The sequence below is a fragment of the Lynx canadensis genome, chromosome C2 (assembly GCF_007474595.2).
Source record: "Lynx canadensis isolate LIC74 chromosome C2, mLynCan4.pri.v2, whole genome shotgun sequence".
NCBI classification, from domain to species: domain Eukaryota; kingdom Metazoa; phylum Chordata; class Mammalia; order Carnivora; family Felidae; genus Lynx; species Lynx canadensis.
The window spans coordinates 60,868,969-60,885,622 of NC_044311.2; the positions used below are offsets into that span (position 1 = coordinate 60,868,969).

At 40.5% G+C, this 16,654-nt stretch overlaps 1 protein-coding gene across 3 annotated transcripts in view; it reads right to left on the bottom strand.

Annotated features, from left to right (window-relative positions):
• WDR49 (WD repeat domain 49) overlaps nucleotides 1–16,413 on the bottom strand; it is a 142,410-nt gene extending 125,997 nt beyond the window's left edge. Inside the window, exons 1-2 of one of the 3 annotated variants that reach the window (XM_030328718.1) lie at nucleotides 14,358–16,413; nucleotides 11,858–12,086 (exon numbers count right to left, since the gene is read on the bottom strand). In XM_030328718.1, coding sequence (XP_030184578.1) covers nucleotides 11,858–12,019 — 162 coding nt within the window. In that variant the 5' untranslated portion in view covers nucleotides 12,020–12,086; nucleotides 14,358–16,413. Of the gene's footprint in view, nucleotides 1–11,857; nucleotides 12,239–12,678; nucleotides 12,902–14,357 lie in introns of those variants that run through there. The other 2 variants (XM_030328717.1, XM_030328716.1) reach the window with 2 other exon arrangements.
• Nucleotides 16,414–16,654: the final 241 nt, after the last annotated feature.

The window sequence follows — 16,654 nt, forward strand, 5'->3', positions numbered from 1 at the left end:
TTCCTTCTTTTAAATTCTGCCAACTTTTAGAAATGCTATTTATATTTATTTTTTCCTTAACTTTTTCCCGTAGCAATATTTTTTAATGAAATAGGGAAAGAAATTTTTTCCTCTTTTTTTCCTGCTCTGTAAATAAGGATTTGCCCAAGGTAAGAATACAAGTGCCAGTTAAAAACTATGGAGAGACTGACAATCCAATTTCCTCAGAAATCTAGGTATTTTCTCCCATGTCCAAGCTAGCAGTGGGTTAACATGTCACTGACCCAAAGTTCACTGCCACCATTCACTGGTGAGTAATGAATCCTGCGAATTAATGCCAAAATGTGAGTTGGCATGGGGCGCCTGGGTGGCTCAGTCGGTTAAGCGGCCGACTTCGGCTCAGGTCATGATCTCACGGTCCGTGAGTTCGAGCCCTGCGTTGGGCTCTGTGCTGACAGCTCAGAGCCTGGAGCCTGCTTCAGATTCTGTGTCTCCCTCCTCTCTCTGCCCCTCCCCTGTTCATGCTCTGTCTCTCTCTGTCTCAAAAATAAATAAACGTTAAAAAAAATTAAAAACAAAAACAAAATGTGAGTTGGCTTAGGCGGATATTTCCACCCACCCATCCATCCATCCATCCATCCACTGATCTAGTCATTAATAAATATATATTGAACTTGTACATCAGACAAAGTAGCATGGGGTAGGTTTATGTATTCATTCATATTCATATTCAACAGATAATTATCAAGCAACTGCTCCACGCCAAAGACTATTTGAAGCATTTGGTATCAGCTTTGAACAAGACAACAAGATGCATGCTCTTCAAACTGAATTTAGCATTTACGCATGTTGAAAATATTCTATAGACCAGAAACCTTACCTTAGTTTGAAACCTTTTTATTTTTTTTTACTTCCTATCATTAAAATTCTGCAATGCTTTTTTTTTCTCTACATGAAAAATAGTTTCTAATACGGTTTCAGAGTCTCATTTTCTCCAGAACCTGTTAGTTTTATCAAGCATTTCACCCAAAATACTATTTCTTCTTGTCAAATATTTGGCATGATTTGGGGGTAATGTTCCATGACAGCTGAATGAGTGTGCACTATCAAAATGCATTCTTTCCTCCATCTCTATAATTAAATTTAAAATTAACATGCTGCTGTCTCATGCTGCATTCTGTTGCACTTGCCTCAATTTCCCTTGGTTACGAAGCCTATTGGTTATGAATATGTATTAGCGTTTGCTGTCAACCCTTGTGAACATCTTCTGGAGCAGAAGATTAGATATGCTATTTCAAAACAGATGCATCAGTTTAAATCATCGTCTGCTATGTTCACCTACCAACTTTCATGAGAGACTGAACAGCACAACAGGAGACACTAGTCTGCCAGCCAAGGTTCATATTGCCTTTTTTTTTTTTTGGCTTGCTTCAATGAATTTTAGTTTTAATTTTCATTTACAGGATGATATCAATGATTCGAGGGCTCACGAGTCTGGACAGAATTAAAATTTTGTGACTAACAAAGACACAGGTAAATGGATGCCTGACAGTACCAGCTACTTCTGCCCAACCAAACTCTGCACTTCATATCCTCTTTCCAGAAAACTAACCTCCCAACCTGCATTTACCTGCCTGCGTGATGCCCTTCCCTCAGATTGTGGCTTTGACTTTACTTCCTCCAAGAAGCCTTCCAGGAGGCCCTTCCCCTATGTGAGCCATATGCTCTCCCAGTTCTGTTCTTTCCAGAGCACAGAATGATTACAGAGCAACTGCAAGTTTACTTGTTGGCATATACCCTTCTGTGAAGGAAGGTCAGGGTCTAAGTGCTTTTCAAATCCCACAGGGCAGACATTCAATAAATACCTGTTGCAAGAACGAGATAATGGATGAAAATATTTTTACCGTTCTCTTCCATATTGCAGAAGAGATGCTCATCTGTTTTACCAGTAACAGCAAATTTCAGAAGGAGATCATAGTAATAAACAATGGTCAAGTTATAGGAAAATACTGTGTAAAATAATGTTGGAAAATTCGAAACAATTCTAAACGAAGTTTAGGGTTGTCCACCATGAGAAAAGGGACGGAAATGGATATCAGAAGACACTGAGCAATGTTCTGGCTTTGCCCACAAGTCAAATGGAGCTGGACAAAAACAAATCCCTTTGTTTTAGATTTTTGTTTCCTCTCATGTAAAATGAAGGCAATAAAATAGGTCTCCACAGTCTGTCTCTTAATGCTAAAACTCAGGGAAAGGAAGCTGGTGGAGAAACATTACTTAGTAGAAGCTCGAAGTATTTATAAAAGGTGTCACTTTTAAATTCAGCATTGCTTAAATTCAGCGTTGTTAGACACACATTTAGGAGAGTACCATGGAATTTTTAGGTTATTAGATATGCTGACATTTTAATGACATTTATCTTTGCTCTGAATTACGATATAGATAAGGTGCCCACAAGTCATCTGCTATGCTTGTCCTGCTACAAGTAAGATTCTATTTTTCTGTGATTGAGACCTCAATACATATTGAAACACACACATTTTTCATTTTAGAATATGATTTGCACGGTTCTGCAATTTTCCTTTTTCCATTGAACAGTAAATCCTGACAATGTCATATGCTTGCCTTATTCTTTTTAATAGCTGAGTAGTAGGAGTATACTGTAATTTCCTTATCTACTCATTTATTGACAAATATTTGGGCCATTTTAAATAGTCCATCTTACTGACAATATTAAAATGAATTACAATGAATATTCTTGTACATAGATTTTTTTTTATGCATGTCATAATTCATTTAGGATAGCTGATAGAATTGGAATTGCTCATTCAAAAAGTACACATTGGATACATTTTACATTTGATATGTTCTGGAAAACGGCCTACCAAAAAATCTTTGACAATTCAGTCTTAATAATAGTACCCATTTCCCTGATTCTTTGCCAACAATATATATTGGGAATTTTTGCCAAGCTGATGAGTGAAAAAAGATGTCTTCTTTTTTTATTTGCATTTCAAATCAAATTCCTAATGAATTTGAATATCTTTTCACATGATTAGGAGCTATTTGTGTGGCATTTTGTCCTTGAATGCATAAAATATGTAGGCATAGTTATGAAGAATAGAACTATATGTGATATGGGGATGTGCATTTATGGGCAGAAATGAATAAAAAATACATTGGAAAGATGCAACGCAAGAGTAGTTGGGGCAGAGCAGTGGCTGAGGGTGGGCCGTGGTAAGAGGGCAATTTCATGTGTGACTCAACTTTTTACAATGAGAATAATGTTTTCCTCCTACCTTTGTTTTAATAATAAAGGGACTGTTAAATAGGAATCATAAAAATGAATGAAGTTGTATTTCACTGGCTATACTCTCTTTTTCTGTTTGCTTCTCTCCTTTCAACTTCCAGGAAATAACCTTGCTTCTTTGTTTATTGTATCCACTCCAGTTTCTCTACCTCCTTGAAAAATTTCCCTAAGATGTGTCTTAGACACTCTGCTCTCTTCTCCAGATATCTCATCTGCATCCATAGTGTCCACCCTCTGGGATCTATTGATGTTGCACTGACTTCTCTCTGCCTGCCTGATCCTTCTACTTGGTTTTAAATAACAGCATTGTACTTAGTCAGGGCATATGCAATTAAAACAACAAAAAGAACATACAGAAACCTACAAAAAGAGGTGAACAGAAACCTCGGAAGGTGATAACCCAGGCTTGATGGTGAGAGAAGACTTTCTCGAGAGAGAAGTATGTAAATATGAAGTATGAGTATGAGTTTGCTGGGAAATTGTGGGGGAGGGGGCAGGGATATTCCAAGCTGACACCAGCATTTGACAGGCCCTAAAATAGCAATACTGTTAAATCATTCAAATAACTAAAATATGACCAGCATGACTTAAATAATTTGGGTAATGTTACAGTGCTGGATAATTTTGTGACTGATATGTTGGAACCATAAATCTAGACTAACTACCTGTGGGGAGGTGGAAAGGGATCGGATGAGGAGATAAGGATTCCCCTGAAAGGAATAGATGTTACGTATTCTTTACCATCCCAGGGAAGGAATGTAGAAAAATAGGTCTGAGACTAGAGTGAAGGAAAATATTTTCTGGCCTCCAGGCTCTATTTTCTGAAGAAAAATATTTTTTTCAACCTCCGGGTAGGTTTACAGAAAGAGTAACCTCTTTGCCATATAAATGTAACCAGAAACGAGGAAATGGAACAAATTAGTAGGATACCATGAGAAGGGTCCAAAACAGCATTGCCCAATAGGACTGTCTGCAATGATAAAAACATTGTATAAACTTAATTATCCAATATGATAGCTATTAACCACTTGTGGCTACTGAGTACTTTAAATATGGCTGGTGCTTGTGAAGAACTGAACCTTTCATTTTATTAAATTCTTCTTTTTTTAATTTTCACTTTAATTTAAATAACCACCTGGGGCTCATGGCCGCCATATTGGACAACGCAGGTCTGGAGCAATGTGGGCAACCTGGCCTCAGAAGTGTTGAGAGAATTAGAGAAGAACATGTGCACACGTGGAAGGGGAAGGAGTAGAGGAAAACAGTGCCCCTGGTAGTCCTCAGCAGAGAATGTCAGTGCCCAGAGAGTCCAGATTTAATGGGGGTCATATATCCATGAAATGGTGGTAAGACACGATGAGGGAGGAAAAGACCCTGAGGTGCTTGTGGAAGTGTGAAGCAGAGCCTTGGGAAAAAGTTGGAAATCACCAAGGGACAATCCAGAGACTTCCTGGGGTGGTAGGTTGTGTTATCACTGAGTGTAATATACTTGGTAATGAATGACAAATGTGCAGTAATGGCACACATTATAGTTCTTCGGTTGCCTGCTTTATTTTTCTTTTTTAATTCTCAAGAAAATTGAAAAAGTAGGCCGTGCCCTTGGTCTACAGGTCTGGCTAAGTTGATGCACTACAAATGAATAGCAACAGGCACTGTACTGTTTTTCTCTCACCTTTATAACAAGTTTCTTGGTTGCCTTCTCTGCTCCAATCCTGGCCAAAGCTTAAGGTTAAAATATTTGTTCAGCTAAAGCATTCTTCACCACCCTCTCTGACCTGGATCAATTTTTATAAGCACCTGCTCCAAAAGCACACAGAGAAATGGGAGAGGGCATGAAGCTGTTAGAACTCATCACAAAATTCGGCACAAAGTCAGCAGCGTTTAAGAAGGCCGATTTTTCATGTGTGTGGACAAACAACTTTACTTGCTTTTGTTTTGGTGATGACATTGTTTGCTAGCCTCAACCACGAATTCTAGCAAGTCAAACAAAACCTCCAAAGAATGTCAGTCATTTCCAATTGTACCAGCTGCAGTGGTGTTGGATTTGCTTTGTGTTATTACCTTAATGTTGGGTGAGCGGTAGGGGAGACCCCCCCTGAGCTTCACTGATTTCCTGCTGCCACCAAAAATGGGTTTTTTGATTCCACTAAGAGAGTTGAGGTAAGAAATGCTCTGACCTACTGCCTTTGTTTAGCAGGTCATGAATTGACTGAGGCTGCTGAATGTACAACGTACTATATAACAGAGTTCTAGATTAAGCTTTACCTGTTTACCTTCTCATAAGCCTCCATTGAGATGCCTTTATTTATTTTTTTTAACTTTATGTTTATTTATTTATTTATTTATTTTTTTCAACATTTATTTATTTTTGGGACAGAGAGAGACAGAGCATGAACGGGGGAGGGGCAGAGACAGAGGGAGACACAGAATCGGAAACAGGCTCCAGGCTCTGAGCCATCAGCCCAGAGCCCGACGCGGGGCTCGAACTCACGGACCGCGAGATCGTGACCTGGCTGAAGTCGGTCGCTTAACCGACTGCGCCACCCAGGCGCCCCTGTTTATTTATTTTTGAGAGAGAGAGAGAGAGAGACAGAGTGTGAGCAGGTGAGGGGCAGAGAGAGAGACACACACACACAGAATCCAAAACAGGCTCCAGGCTCTGAGCTGTCAGCACAGAGCCCAATGTGAGGCTCAAACCTATGAACCATGGGATCATGACCTGAGATCGAGTCAGATGCTTAGCTGACTGAGCCACCTAGGCGCCCCATAAGATGTCTTTAAAAAGGAAAAAAATAATAATAAAGTACTAATTTATTCTTATTTTTCCTTTTTTTCTTCCACCTTTTCTCTGCATTGATTTGATTATTGATTATTTGCTGATTGTACGTTAATCCCAAGTTATGAGGGCTGAGCGCCTATGTGTTATTAACTTAACGTGGTTGGTTTGTTAACCAAGTCCTTATCCTATCGGATTCCTGTTCCTTACAACAACATCCCACAAGGTTGCCTTGTGGCCAGTGGGAGCCGTGCCATACAATGGGCTGGAAAGTTGACAATCTGTCCCTGGGTCCTGGCTCTGCCCCACGAGGTAATTCAGTTAAATATTTTTGCGCTTCATTCTTCTTGTGTGTAAATGGGAAATAAAAATGTCTACCCTGCCTACATTCCAGGCTGGTGAGAGGATCAAATAACATGATGCCTATAGAAGTGCTTTATAAAATCTTATCATACTTGAAAGATATTAAATTTTTATTCATCATTTTCACCTCCACTGATTTCCAGAAAGAGTTTTAGTTCAGTTACAATGAAGGTACATAGGTGGTTCGACCATTAAAGCAAAGATAAAAGAACAGGGGTCATATAATGAAAATAGCAGATAACTGTTCCAGAAAAATCTACATTAAGAAGAGTGGTATTAATTGAACACTAAATTCAAACCTGGCAATTAAGGCAAAACACAAAACATTGTTAGGCACATGACTCTCCTTAATCTATGAAAGGAAGCATGTTGGTTTATTAGGAGAGACAGAACTTTTTCTACCATCCAACTCTAAGGATTGGTGGATGAGACTGTTTTCTGGGCACAACCTGTGTACATAACCTGTGTTCCAGCTGCCCTTGCAGTTGGGATGTGTCCGGGATCCATGAAAACCTTCCACATGTGACCCTTCTTGCTCTCACTCCTGCTACTGGCTTGATGCGTGGCAATCACAAATGGTGAGAGATGGAAGGAGCCCGGGCACCTGAATCCTTACCTGGAGCTGCTCACCAATTAGAAATATCTACTTTCTAATTTATATGAGCAAGAAATAAACCTCTAATATGTATGAGCTATTATATATTTTACAGTGTGCACACGCTATGAAAATATAAATTGTCTAATGTGGAACTTTACTGGATAACATAATATAGAGTTTTTAACTATCAGTTTTACCTAAATTTTTTTTTAATGATCTTCCTGAACTGTCTCCTATTTTGTCAGAGATAAGCAAAATCTAATAGTTGTAAGGAAAGGGAATGAAACAAAGATGGGGGATTTTATTTGTGTTTAGGATAGTAATGCCTGGAGTGGAAAAGAAAGAAGCAAGAGATAAGAATTCTTCTGGAACATGAGATATGTCCAAAAAGGCCTGTCCACTTGGGGACCTTAATAGTGAAGATACAATGAGCAATGAAAAGGCTGAGAGAAGACTGGGACCTTATGGAACAGGGAGAAATCTTGACAGATTAGAAAGAAGGACAAATAGGGGTGCCTGGGTGGCTCAGTCAGTTAAGTGTTTGCCTTCAGCTCAGGTCATGATCTCATGGTTCGAGCCCCACATTGGGCTCCGTGCTGACGGCTCAGAGCCTGGAGCCTGCTTCAGATTCTGTGTGTCTCTCTCTCTCTCTGCCCCACCCCTGCTTGTGCTCTGTCTCCCTTTGTCTCTCAAAAATGAATAAATGTTAAAAAAAAAAAAGACAAAGAAAAAAATAATAATAAAAAAAGGACAAATAAAGCAAAGGTAGGAAAGACCTAATCCGTCTTTCCATATTCCCTTAGAGTCTACACTGCCTGGCAGGATCTCAGAGCCTTCAGCTTTGTCCTGTCGGAACAAGGAAGCATCATTCATAGGCTCAGCTGTAGAATCTGTCTATAGGCAGACTCTTGCGAATTTTATAAAGACGACCAAGAATAAGGATAACATAAATTCTGTGGATTTAATCGTTTTATTACATCTCAAGCACAATTTTCAGGAACTGTGGAATTGCCTTCTGAACTTCTCTGATGTTTCGAGACTAAGTTAGCACAAGTGTATTGTGCACATTCCATTTACCCCCGAGATAGGTTTGTTCTGAGAACCTCCCTGAACATCTCTGGGGATGTTAAAAATTCTACTAGGATTTTTGCTATGCTTTTCTCAATGTTTTATGCTTTGAGCATAAATAGCTTATCTTTTGCATGTGGTTTAGATTTCATTTCTAGCTATTTAAGTGAAAAATTTAGCAGGGCTGGGGCAAATAGCGGCATGGAATAGACAGGATAGGGCCAGTCCCTCATTCTGGGCCCACAACCTTGGCCAGAACAGAAGTTCCAGGAGATGATATACAGACACAGCTGCTGTCAGAGGTAGGTGGGGACCCAACCCAGTGAGTCCAGCAGGGGTGGGCAAACCATAGTCCCAGGCCAAACAGGCAGCAGGGCATCCAGGACCGAAGAACAGAAAGTCCTGGCATGTAGAGGTCAACAATGTAGAATTCAAGGGAAGAAATACTCAGAAATTTACATAGCCAGACTCTGAAGAAACTCAATATATAACAGGTCTCAATGGGGCTTTTCCAAAATTCCATTTCCCTTGGACCATAATTTTCACTTATCTGCATTCCTCTAAAATCATCAAACCACAGCCATCTTTTTCTACATAATAGCTATAGCTTTTGAAGTATCTAAGAAAATGTAAAATATGGTGGACATCAAAATAATATGAATATCCAGAGACCATGTCATTTCTCTAAGCATTGCAAGTGCTACAGGGAAGTTTGAGTAACAACCATTTTACAATTCTTTGAAGAATACAAGTTTCATTCCATTCAGGTTGATATATGGCTTTTTGGACACCATCACTTGAAAGAAAATGAAATTTCTAGTACTTCTACCCAGGTAATTTCTTTGTTCTAAAGATGGGGATCGATTTAAAATAAAATACAATAAAATTAAAAAAAAAATAAAGATGAGGATCAAGACATCAGTTAAAATCTTTTAAATGCTAATAAAATGTGAAATAAGAGGTGAAGAATGATGCCTTTGTCCACTTCTATGTGAATTTGTCTTTGCAACTCACTGCTTCCACTTCCTACAGCAACTAAAAGGAATGTAAAAGCATAGTTGTGTTATTCAAAGTTCAAATCCCTTTAGGAAATGTAGGAGTTAGAATCAGGAGAATGTTAGAGGCCATGTGATTCAATGTCTACTCCCTGAATAATACCCATGTTAATTGAGCACTTACTCTGTGTCAAGCACTCTTCCAAGTATTTTTCAGATAACAGCTTATCTAATCTTCACCACAAATCTGTTGTCCCCCACGTTAGAAATAAAGGAAACCAAGGCCCAAAGGGTTAAGTAATTTGCACAAAGACATACTGTCCAAGAGGCAAAACTGGGATTTAAATCCAAGAAATCTGATAAAAGAGCTTACAGTTAGTGACTCTGAGTCATTTATACCACCTTACAATACACGTAAGCGTTACTTGCTTCATTCCTAAATGTTACTACTAAGATGTATACGGTGTGTGTATTTCATTTGGAAATACATGTGAAACATTCAATATGCAATTCAAAGACCCAACTCCCCATTTTTCAATTAAGGATATGGACTGTATCTAATATCTGACAAATCTTCAGCCCCAAATAAGCAATCTGTGTACAAAAAAAAGAGGAGATAAAGAGATCTAGTGACAGAATCTTTGCATTTCCAAGAGCATGTCTTTAATGGTTGGACTACAAATCACCACCTTTAGAGTTCCATGTTGCAGGACACTTAGGGCAATTTGTCCTTTTACAGCAATCTACACGTGTGGCCTGTGGGCCTAACGTTCATGACAGATGGACCGAACTCCAGTGAAATTATCAAGTGTATCATCCTTCTCTCAGTATCCATGCTGTGTTTAGAAATCAGACTGTCTCAAGGGCCTTTTAGTCCTGTTGCACATTTGCCATTGGATTATTCCATTCTGTGTCTGTTGAGTCTGTGAAAAATGGACAGACTTCATTTTCTCTGAAAAGTGTATATGCAAAGCTCAATTTCTTTTTTTTTTAAACTGTCATTAGATTTTCTATGTTCATGCAAGCTCCACTTGCAATCTCTTCTCTCTCAGTAATACCTGCTTTTCCAACTGGTAATTTCAAGATAAGTGATCCAATCTTTGAAACATTTAAAGTTAAAAAAAAAAAAAATCTTGAGACTGATTATCCTGTTTCATTGGCTTCACTCCAGGCTGATCAGTGGTTGAAGAGAACACCCACTCCCACCCTTCGGCAGCAGTTTCACGCTTGAACACATCAACTTTAGGATGTTGACTCTCCTAACAGACCCTAGAATTCAGATTCTTTGTGTCCTAGCAGAACAAACCACCATATTTCTGTTCATGGCGGAGTCAAAGCTGTCATGATCTGGAGTTACGTTTTTCTGAATGTTCTCAAGCTGTCAAAATGTTTGCTATGTCTATCAAAATATGCCAGATCCATTTGGGGCATTGGACATGAGCAACACTGAAACTTTTCAGGCAAATGGGGTTGGACGAATAGCAAATATATGACAATTAAAATGAGGAAAGTGTAGGGCAGAGCATGTCTTTCCTACTAAATGTGATGGATTATATTATAAAGAAATGATTGATATAATTGGGACATTCATTTATCATTATAGGTAGAATCTAACTGGTTATGCAAAACAGGGTACAGCAGACTTTTCCAGTAGTTAGCAACTCTTTTGGGGGGGAGAAAGCTGAAGATTAAAATTTATGCCAATTACAGGCTGATATAATTGTTACATTTCATCATGCTTTATTAATTTCAAGGTGGTATTCCAAGATATTGCATGTCTGTCTCAAATTAATGTGGATACTCCCAAGCACCCTCAGAGGATCTTCTGAAGTCCTGAGAACATATTTTAGCAAACATAATGAAGTAGAAAGGAGGAGGGCTCATGTCTACCTAAATTCCACAGCACGAAAGAGCACTTCTTTGTACTCACATGAGAAACTAAAAATCATTTTGATGTATGCGGGTTACAATGCACAGCTGCAGAATTCCAAATTAATTAGCTAAGATAGAGAGAAGGAACTTATTTATTTATAGTTAAAATTCCTAAGGTCTATTTCATATGTAGAATTAAAATGAAAACTTTACATTTTGTTTCGATTGGCATTGTTCCGATAATTACCAAAAAAGTGGGAGACTGTCGCTCACACGGATCCTGGGACAATTAAGTGCCCCCCCCCCAAATGGAGTCACTTGGAGTGAAGCAGGGGAGAATGTTTACAAACTGCTTATTTGCATTTCCAGACTTCCTAAGGACAGTTTTGCTGGGAGTCACCTTGGTCCCCACTCACACCATAACCTTTGGGTTTCCAAAACAATGGTGATCTCTAAGAAAAATTTTGTCCAAGAATTAATCCTTCATTGATGGCAAGGATATTCAACAGCGGCAATTTTGAACTAAATCATATTTTTTGGCCCACAGAACTGAGGACTAACGTTACTCTGGCGTGAAATCCAAGCCTGATCAGTTCTTTTCAATTCCCTGTTTGTTTGTTTTTAATGTTTATTTACTTTTGGGAGAGAGAGACAGTGTGAGCAGGGGAGGGGCAGAGAGAGAGGAAGACACAGAATCCAAAGCAGGCTCCAGGCTGTCAGCACAGAGCCAGACGAGGGGCTCCAGCTCATGAACCACTAGATCTGAGCCCAAGTCAGACACTTAACCATCGAAGGTCTTAACCATTAAATACATAAACAATTTTAAGGGAAAAATCTGTTTCATCCTAGTCTTCATGAACAATTTAAACCCTCCAGTAATTAAGATTAAGGCTTACCTCAAAAGCACTCTGTATTTTGAGAAAGTCGCCCACACAGAGCTGGTTTTCAAGCAGGGCAGGCTGGTGGTCTTCATCTGTGGCCACACTTCCTGTTCCCCTGGGGCTCTTTGACCCCAGCTGTGGCCCCTTGTTCAACTCAAGTGCATTCTGGTAACTCATAATGGCTTCACCTCTTTTCAGCTGCCTTCAACTATTTCTATACTTTTTTGTTTTATTCAACAGGTGCCTTTGAAAACAAACCCAATTTAGCAACAGAATTCCAAAATGAAAGCACATTTCAAGGCAGACAATTAGGAGACAAAATGTTCAAGGTAGGGAGTAAAAGCCCTCAACCCCCACATGTCTTTAATTCCACAGTTTACTTTCAAAATCTACAATCGAATCCTTTTATTTTATTTTATTTTTTTTTTATTTTTTTTAACAGTTTTTTTTTAAATTTTTTTTTTTTCAACGTTTATTTATTTTTGGGACAGAGAGAGACAGAGCATGAACGGGGGAGGGGCAGAGAGAGAGGGAAACACAGAATCGGAAGCAGGCTCCAGGCTCCGAGCCATCAGCCCAGAGCCTGACGCGGGGCTCGAACTCGCGGAGCGCGAGATCGTGACCTGGCTGAAGTCGGACGCTTAACCGACTGCGCCACCCAGGCGCCCCAATCGAATCCTTTTAAAACACCCCTCCTTATATTCTGTTTAATCTGGCTTGATTAAAAATGGATAAAGCTTCCCCCCATGTTTATACCAACCAATACAGAACGCAGCTTGTAAATCTCCTTTGAAACGCATTAAAAAAAGCAACTTCTCAAAACTTCTTTGGCTAACCTTGCTTCCGTTAGCATGTCAGGGGTTTAAACTCCATTTTCTTGTGTGACTTGCAGCTGCAAGACTTCTGTCCCAACGGAGGGCTTGCCTCCGAAGGCCACTTTACCAGCAATGTGCAATTCTTTGTTTCATCTGCTCCTGCTTGCCTTTGTGTGTTTCCTGGCAACCAAAGTGAAGCCAACTACAACTTTACCTAACCCTCCCCGCTCCCCACCCCCCGCCCACACAACTAATTACTGACCTCAAGGTTTCAATGTGTGATGTAAATGTTTTTTTTTTTTTAAAGGACAATTCAGCTACCTCCTTTTCTATTTTTTTTTTTAATTTTTTAACGTTTTATTTATTTTTGAGACAGGGAGAGACAGAGTATGAACAGGGGAGGGTCAGAGAGAGGGAGACGCAGAATCCCGAAACAGGCTCCAGGCTCCGAGCTGCCAGCACAGAGTCCGACGCGGGGCTCGAACTCACGGACCGCGAGATCGTGACCTGAGCCGAAGTCGGCTGCTTAACCGACTGAGCCACCCAGGCGTCCCTTATTTTATTTTTTTAATGTTTATTCATTTTTGAGAAAGAGAGACAGAGCATGAGTGGGGGAGGGGCAGAGAGAGAGGGAACCAAGGAATCCAAAGCAGGCTCCAGACTCTGAGCTGTCAGTACAGAGCCCAGCATGGGGCTCAAGCCCGCAGACTTTGAGATCATGACCTGAGCTGAAGTCAGAAGCTTAACCGACTGAGCCACCCAGGCACTGCTCATCTCCCTCCTTTTTAATTAAACTTCATTGCTCTATTATTTAGAAGCAAGTTTTATAAATATATATTTCTATGAAGCATGTTATATATTATGAAATAATAAGATTAGCCAAAGCAAAGAGAATGACATTCTGGAATTTTATGTTTTCCATATAGGAAACCTTTTATTCTTAATTAATAAGAATCCATTCCTATCTTCTCTTTGTCTTAGTTTTATGTATCTAAAATGGGGATGTTCATCAATTCATTGAACAGAAGGGGGGAAAACCACAGCATCACATGATAAGCTTTGTAATAAAACCACTTACAGTATCATCACTGGTTCAGCTACCATTAAAGAAAGGGGAAAAAAAGAAGTATTTTTGAGTATTTTGAGTATTTACCATATGCTAGGCACTACACCAAGCATTTGCATTCTTTTGCTTGTTTAGCTTTACAACAACCCCGCAAAGCAGACAAGATAGACAAAATCACTCTCCCTACTTTACAGGTGAAGAGAAAAAGAAAATGCCAAAAGCCACAAGAGATAATAAGGTATAAAATACGGGGGATGGCTCCCAGGCTTCAGAGACTGCGCCGTAGATGGATGTCCTCTCTGCACCTTTCATTCACCTTTGCAAAACTGAAAAGTTGTCACTCGGTATTTTCTCAGGTCTCTTCCAGCTCTATCATTTCTATGAGCTGGTGTTCACAAGGCTATGGTGATACACAGTACATTCCGAAGAACACAGAGAAGGAAGCATCCTAAAGGCATTCCTACACCAGTTTTAGAGGGGAAAAATATCATTCATGCATCCATTTAATTCATCTAGCTCTCTGTCCACTGTTCATTCCAAAGACCATTTATTAAGAACCTACTGTATGTCGTGTCCTGAATTGGATCTGGTCCCTGCACCTGAGGGAGTTTCATAGGCTTGTAGGAGCAATTACCTGGCTAGTTCATCTTTCATGCCAATCCCAACCTCTTGCTGTTTCTTGTGCTGTGTTCAGAAAGATTCTGAAGTCATATCTAGGCTCAGAGGAAAGGAGTGGTGTTATAGATTACAGATGTGTATCATGGGCACAGAAGGACAAAGGGGGGGGCGTGTTTACCCCAGGTTGGCCTTTCCTGATTTAGACCTTCACCTAAGCTAGGAAAATGTCTTTAAGCCCTAATATTATAAATTCCCCTAAGCTGTCTCAATAGGAACAAAATAGTTCTTTTTACCATCCTAATTAGAAAACTAATAATAGTTTGGATCAGCTGGATCAGTCTCATAAATGTTTGTAAAATATTTTATAGTGATGTTCTGGAGAGTTGGGCTTTATCCAGGAAGAGACACTAATGAGGGAAGGCTGAGGAAACAGAAAAACCATTCTCTGAAGCTGCACCGGGAGAGGTAGGTACCCCACTGGCTAACAATGCAAAATTCTCTAATTATTCTTAGACAAACTGCCTGGCCTACTTAGCTGCCATCAAGATGCAGCTCTAAACGTTTTCATTAGTCAAAACAGGAAAGTATAACGAGCAGCTAATAAATTACCGCAGAAGTTAATCAATCGACACAGTTTGGTTAGGTAAAATTACGGCGTGGGAAATAATTCTTGATCGTAAAGTCTTAAATGGCTTTAACCTTCTTTGTAACTGTGTGGTTAATTTTCAGGTTAAACTTCCACAGCACTGTAAAATCCATAACTAGCCTCTTGACTCCGCTGAAATTTACCTTCTTGCTTGCCGGGAATCAATTATGATTGTGTGAAAACCTGCCCCAGGCCGCCTCCAATACCGGGCTCTGTGGGCGAACGCGCAATGATGAAGACAGTTTGAGTCAGGAGAGAAGGCTGGTGAGCTAGGGGACACCTGCTCCCCTTCCCTGTAGGGACCCGCCAACACTCGCCAGCGCCGTGGAGCGCTCACACGTGAAAGGGTAGAGCCAGCAGAAGCGTCCACTGGCCTGTGCTTCCTTTGGAACCTTGGGACTGAATCATTCTCCCCACTGAACACGCTCTCCTAAGTGTGCTTACATGACTCCCCGGTCCAGCCTGTAATTTATACCCACCAGTGTACATGTGGGCCTCGCCTTTCCTCCAATCCCCCTTCCTTAGTTTGCCTTCCCCTCACACTGAAGCCTATCCTTACCGACATTCTTCATCTTTGCCTAAAATTCTCCCTGCACCTCCTCATTTTGACAGAAACCAGCTTTCCCTTACCAACCCAGTTTTCCACCAGACTATCCCACGTGAAGGCTGTCCCAGTCCCTGTTGCACGGGAACAGCAGAAGGGTGTCTTCTCCTGGTATCCTTGTTTCTTGAACCCATGCCTTCCCAACATGGCCCAGCGGCCAGACACCCCACAGCTCAGTTTAAATACAACCTCCTGCCAGAGCCTGAGGGAAAGCACTAGGCTTGCCTTCTGCAACTTTTAAGTCCTCAATCAATATTAGCTTCTTTCCTTCCTTGTTCCTGATCCTCCCCGTTTGAATTAATTACTCCTTCCACTCTGCAACCACAGCATTTTGTTTATACTTTAAGCACAGCACTTTTTCTTTCTGCCTTGCATTGTAATTAGTTGCCTGTGTATCTCTGTCTCCTACTACATTAACTCTCTAAGAACAAGGATGATACCTCACTAATGCTCGAGACTTACATTGCCAACACAGAGCTTCGCATAAGCCACACAGCAGTACAGCAATGTGTGCTCATTTGTAAAATGGGATGGGCAGAAAGTGAACTTCACCCATAGCTCTGAGATGTCAGGGAAGGATCCTGGGAATGGGTGACACTGAATCAGAAACAGAAGCAAAATTCCATGAAAAATAAAATGAGTGAGGGGAACAAAAGATTGAATCTTCAAAGCACTTAGAATAAACCGGTTAAGTGCTTTTGCAACAAAGCATTTTTTATACATACAGTTTCTGTGGAAGATGGAAATGCAACCCTATTCCATCCCAGACACTGCTCTAGGTGCCAGAAAAGCAACGATGAATGAGACACACGCACCGTTGCTCAGAGACACAAATAATAGGAAAAGGTTGGTTTTAAATTAATCCTATCGGATTCTGGGAAGATGGCGGCGTAGGAGGACGCTGGGCTCACCGCGCGTCCTGCTGATCACTTAGATTCCACCTACACCTGCCTAAATAACCCAGAAAACCGCCAGAGGATTAGCAGAACAGAGTCACCAGACCCAAGTGCAGACGAGAGGCCCACGGAAGAGGGTAGGAAGGGCGGCGAGGCGGTGCGCGCTC